The 5,721-nt window shown below is 45.0% G+C and overlaps 1 protein-coding gene across 5 annotated transcripts; it reads left to right on the forward strand.

The window, feature by feature from the left end:
* Positions 1–1,268: 1,268 nt before the first annotated feature.
* On the forward strand, positions 1,269–4,835 carry LOC120642507. 5 transcript variants are annotated; one of them, XM_039919068.1, is made up of 5 exons: positions 1,269–1,287; positions 3,731–3,890; positions 3,981–4,073; positions 4,155–4,196; positions 4,271–4,835. In XM_039919068.1, the coding sequence occupies exons 2-5, from the start codon at positions 3,877–3,879 to the stop codon at positions 4,590–4,592; spliced, it is 471 nt and encodes a 156-aa protein (XP_039775002.1). In that variant the 5' UTR covers positions 1,269–1,287; positions 3,731–3,876; the 3' UTR covers positions 4,593–4,835. The 5 variants fall into 5 exon arrangements, 3 of the variants coding, with proteins under 3 accessions (XP_039775002.1, XP_039775003.1, XP_039775001.1); XM_039919067.1 differs by lacking the exon at positions 1,269–1,287 and having other exon boundaries at positions 2,425–3,890; XR_005662606.1 differs by lacking the exon at positions 1,269–1,287 and having other exon boundaries at positions 2,436–3,890; positions 4,271–4,663.
* The last annotated feature ends 886 nt before the right edge of the window (positions 4,836–5,721 follow it).

Here is a 5,721-nt window from a genome sequence, read left to right on the forward strand (position 1 = left end):
TGCTGTTGAAACTCTTTTTCAGGTATGAGTTTTGAGGATCAGATCGCTAACTTAACCTATCCTTGCTCATTGCCTCCTGGCTGGTCCGTAGAATGGGATACGTCTTCGGCCGGCAATGACTATGACGAGTGATACCATACTTGGGCTAGCTTGGTATACTTTTGCGACGTGTTGTAGTCATCGTGTTTCATCTTCCGCTGTTTAGACTCTGAACTTATAATCATAGCTTGTATAACTGTTTTATTTAAGTTGGCTTTGTAATAATGTTTTTAACTGGTTTGTAATCGTTTTTATGCCTAAGTTGTAAAATTGTGGTTGTAATATCTCTGAACTCGCCTTCGTGCGGGGTATGCTTGTTCGATCCGAGAATCGGTGGTTGTATCGGGACGTTACCCGACAGACCAAAAATTATTCCGTTTGAAGTGCGTTTAAGCTAATGTTGCCTTTATGGTGATGGTTTACGCACTTGAGCCGGGATAATTTAGGCGGTTCTGCCACAGCTGGTATCAGAGCTGCAAGCATACACCGGAGATGTTGGAACCTTAAAAACTGGTTTTCCTATAAAATTGAAAGAACAAGGTATTTCGGAAAACTACGTTGGGTTCGTTAAGAGTTGTGCTTAGAACGTAAAGTCCTAGGGAATTTATGGGAATTACTAGGTGGTTATTTCTGTATGGTTTATGTTATCTGACTGCCAGCACTTTATATTTTGTCAAACCCCACCGCCAGGAGCCCGCACTCCCCCACCCCACCCTTGACGCGCGGATCCGACGTGCCCCCGCCGCCAGGTCGCCGTCGATCCGCGCGGACACCCCCTCCCCCTGCCAGGAGCCCCGACCCGCGCCAAGAGCCCCCCCCCCCCCGCCAGGAGGCCCCCGCCACCAGGAGCCCCGACCCGCGCGGAGCCGCTGACCCCCTCCCCCCGCCAGGAGGCCCCCTCGCGCTGCCAGGAGCCCCCCGCGCTCGTCGCCCTCGATCCGCCCGACGCGGCACCAGGAGGGCGTTCCGCGCGGACCCCCCCCCCCCCCCCCCCCCCGCGCCAGGAGGCCAACTCGCGCTGCGCTGCAGGAGGGCGACGCGCCCCCGCCGCCAGGAGCCCCCCGCGCTCGTCGCCGTCGATCCGTGCGCCAGCACCGCATCAGCACCGCCGATCCGCGCACCAGGACCGCGTCAGCCCGCCGATCCGCGCGCCAGCCCACCGATCCGCACGCCAGCACCGCGCGCAGGGACCACGGAGGGGCGCCAGCACGCGATGGAGGCTCCAGGACACTCTTGGCTTCCTACAGGGTGAGATGTTCATCTCCTTCTTTACTGCTGCATTGTTTGAGCTGCAACTAGAAACATTTAGTTTTTGATGGGCCATTCATTAACAGGATGGACCCTAAGTCGAGCTATTTGTTGGAAATCAGACTCAGTGCCAATCCTAAAAAGCGTAGGAAGGATTTTTCATACTTTACCTTCAGTAAAGTTGTGGATTCTGATCTATGCAATTTCAAGGACCTCGACAGAGAAATTGTGGATCAGTACCCTCATGGATACCAGGAAGTTGTGCATGTTTTTTACTATGATGGTGTCCAAAAATGCTCTCCTGAAATCACAACCGATCAGGAACTCCTTGAGATGTTCCGCAAATATGTCGATAGCAAGGTAGTTCACATGACCATTACATACACTGATCCCACAGATGATATGTCTGTTCCTGAGTGCTACACTTACAAATTCAGATGTGCTTGATCCATCTTTAGCTGCAGCAAGCCAACTTACAAAGCCATCAACAAGCCAGCCCAGTGAACCTAACACAAATAAAACTAACGAAGATGATGTTGAGTGTCTAGCAAATTCTCGTCCACAAAATGAACATGTGGGTGTCGATGATGAGGCCTTCTACTTACCTGTTCATAAAACACATGTGGTTGAGGAAAGCGACTCCGAGTCTGATTCTGAATCTGATGTGGAGTACGTGGAAGAGGATGGCTTAATTGGAAAAGATCCTTTGCCACCCAGGCCTATTGTAGCTTATGACCGAAATGACCCTCCAATGAGTGTAGGCAGCGTATATCCCATCATGAAGCAATTTAAGTTGGCACTTAATCAGCATGCTATCAAACATGAATTTGAGTATCTCACTGAAAAGAGTGATCCAGGAAGAGTGAGGGCTTATTGTTCAAAGAAGGTGGAAGAAAGGTGTAAGTGGAGGTTACATGCACGCACAAAGGAAGACAAATCATTGAAGGTAACCATAATTATTATTGCAGATTTTGTGTCTTGCAGAATTTATCCCTTGCTGTCTTTTTTTGCTGTTATTTGATAATAATATTGCTTATATCATAATAGGTGACAAGGAACCCACGTAAACATACTTGTTCTAGTGCAAGAAGAAGCCAGGTTGTGAAGAATGCAACAAAATTCTGGGTGTGTAAACAAGTGAAGGATTGGTTGATGGAGGATTCAAGTTTAGGAGCTAAAGAATTACAGAGAAGGATAAAGGACAAGCACAAGGTAGAGGTACCTTACAAAAGAGTGTATGCAGGTAAAGAATTGGCTCATACAGAATTATTTGGTAGTTGGGATAGCAGCTTCAATAACTTGTATAGATTCAAAGCAGAGATAGAAAGGTGCTCTCCTGGTAGCTTTGTCGTAATTGATCATCACCCAATCAATGACGAAATCAGATTTAATAGGCTGTTTTTTGCCATGAAACCATGCATAGATGGTTTTCTGAAAGGATGTAGACCATATTTGGCAATAGATAGCACATTTTTGACATGAAGGTTTAGAGGGCAGCTAGCATGTGCAATAGCTGTAGATGGACATAATTGGATGTATCCAGTTGCTGTTGGAGTTTTTGACTCGGAAACAAATGAAAATTGGATCTGGTTTATGCAAAGGCTTAGAGATGCCATTGGATCACCACTTGGCCTGGCTATATGCACAGATGCTGGACAAGCAATTATGGCAGGTGTAAAGGAAGTGTTCCCATCAGCTGAACATAGAGAATGCATACTACATTTAGTAACGAACTTTAAGAAAAGATACACTGGGAAGGTATTTGAAGATCACCTCTGGGCAGCAGCATATTCATGGAGCCCATATATCTTTGAGAAAAATTGGAGTGCAATGGATGAGGCTAATCCAGAAGCAATGGATTACATAAGGAAACATCATAGTAAGATATGGACAAGAAGTCAATTCTGGACCCATTGCAAAGTTGACTATGTCACAAACAATTTGGCTGAGTGCTTCAACAATTGGGTAAAGAAATACAAGGGTTTGAATTTGGATGACTTAATGGACTTGATCAGGCAGCTTATTATGGACAAATGGGATATTAGAAGGGATATATCAGAAAAGATGGGAGGAGTCATTTTGCCACACATCATCAAGGATATCAGGGAGCGAAGTAGGAATTTGGATATGGATGTGCAGCGAAGCGGGAATACCCTTGCTGAGGTGTCTGTGAAGGGTAGTAATGGGTACAAATGTGTTGTCAACCTAAAAGAAAGAACTTGTTCTTGCAGAAAATGGCAAGTCTCAGGCATTCCCTGCAAACATGCCATTGCATTTATCACATATCTTGGGGAACCTTTGGAAAAATATATTGATATGTTCTACTCAGTTGACAAATTCAAGGCTGCATATGAGGCTCTAATCCCTGCCTTACCTGATAAGTCACAATGGGCACAATCTGGCCATAACTTTTTCATGCATCCACCACTCCTAAAACCTACAGCGGGTAGAAGACAAAATGAAAGGTTCAAAGGATGTACATAGGGAAGCACAACAAAAAGAAAAGGGTCCCATCAGTGCAAAGTTTGCAAAAATTATGGCCATCGCTGGTACAAGTGTAAGGATGGTGACCCTGATGACATAGCAGCAATGCTGGCTGAAAAGTGAGCATCATATTCCTTTCCTATATTTGGCTTGTTATCGATTTTGTTGCATTTCTCCCTGATTAACTCTTTGTTGCTCATGCATAATAGGGGTCCGCCAAAGAAAAGGAAGACAAATGTTGCACCACCTTGTGAGAGCAGCATTGTACCTGTTGGTTCTAAAATAATGCATTTTCCTCCTAGGTATGATCTGCACACCTATATTCTGATTTTGTGCAATACTTTTTCATTCAATCATGATTTAACATATTTGTATTATTACAGCCGGAGTGCCTCGGTTACCTTAGGATCTGGAAACTCAGTAAGGTAAATATCATATTGACATATCATTTTGTTACATCGTGCTTGCTATTTTTCTCATATACATAACTCATGTGCAGGTCTGGAAGTGGTTCAAACCAACCTGAGCCACTTTCCATGGAGTACCCTGCGCTACCTGTATGTGAGACCACACCACCTCCTGCCATCTCGAAGCCTACGACAAAGAAGGCAGCTAAAGGGAAGGCGAAGGAACCTAAAGGGAAGGCGCAGACAGCTAAAGGGAAGGCAAAGGCAGCAGGGAAAAAGAAGAAGAAGGAAGTTTTAGTGCCACATGATAGTCCGACAATGGGTACTAGAAGCAAGACCACACCCCAGAAGGACAGCCCTGCCTCACAAACTAGAAGCAAAAGAAAGGTTCCACTTCCATATCTCAACTGCTAGTTGATGCAGTTCATTTTGTGGCACTCTATTTTGCTTGGTCTTTGTGAACCAATGTCATGTTCTTTTGCTAAGATAGTGTCAGCTACTGGGTGCTGCTAGTTCTTTCTTTATTTGCTAGACTAGAGTACTCTATTTGCTAAGGTATTACTAGTACTTTGCATGCATGACTGTGTGTATGGACATCCATGGTTGATTGTAATATGTCTGTATGGACATCAATGTTAACATGTATGGCTGCTTTTATGGACAGCACTGAAGTTTATACATGTCATACAGGGGCAATAACTGTCTACAATGGCATAGAAGGGATGTCACTACAAATATTTCATCCATGTCATACAGGGGCAATAACGTCTTTTTCACCTAATTTAACAGTCAATCTAACAGCTAACTCACGGAATGGCACTGAGGGGATTAGAGTAAAATTTCAGTGGTAATGAAGGGATGGCCTAAATTTTGATGACATTAAAAGAATTAGCTTAAATTTTGATGGCATTCAGTAAATTTACTCGTGCAGCGTTAGCTCCCCCGTCGTCTTCTGCCCGATCGAGCACGAACGGCACACGTCACCTTCTTCCTTGCTCGTAGCCGTCCGTCGTCCATCGTCCATCAATCCATCATCGGCGCCAAGCTGTCTCCTTTCTGCAGTGCCGTCAGGCCCCAGCAGAGCACATGACGAGGAGAAACCCCTGACAACGAACGGGCTGGCCGCCGTTCCTTCCCATCTGACGCCCACGACGCTGCCTTTTATGAGGGTCCTTGTTTTTTTCTTCCCCTCTTTCTGCTTCGTCGGTGAGTTGTGATATGCATATATTTGCTGACGGAATCAGAGAATCGCTACAAAGCTGTCAGTGCAGCGATAGATGCCTTGGCATGTACGCGATGTGTCAGTTTCAGGCTCCGGGAAAAAAAAGCGTCCATCTTTTCATGCGATGGCTGTGTTTAGATATGCAAAAATCTAGTAGAAAAAGTCATATCGGATACTATAGTATATTGTACCATTTTTCGTTTGTTTGTGATAAATATTGTCTTATTATAGGCTAATTAGGCTCAAAAGATTCGTCTCGCAACATACATCAAAACTATGCAATTAGTTTTTTTATTTACCTACATTTAGTACTCCATGCAT

The sequence above is a fragment of the Panicum virgatum genome, chromosome 7K, assembly GCF_016808335.1.
Source record: "Panicum virgatum strain AP13 chromosome 7K, P.virgatum_v5, whole genome shotgun sequence".
Taxonomy (NCBI): domain Eukaryota; kingdom Viridiplantae; phylum Streptophyta; class Magnoliopsida; order Poales; family Poaceae; genus Panicum; species Panicum virgatum.

Bases quoted from the DNA above. Each gene is read 5' to 3' on its own strand.
- LOC120642507 (XM_039919068.1), top strand. The intron at 4,074-4,154 runs GTATGATCTGCA...GTATTATTACAG, and splicing joins ATAATGCATTTTCCTCCTAG to CCGGAGTGCCTCGGTTACCT. The intron at 4,197-4,270 runs GTAAATATCATA...ACTCATGTGCAG, and splicing joins GGATCTGGAAACTCAGTAAG to GTCTGGAAGTGGTTCAAACC.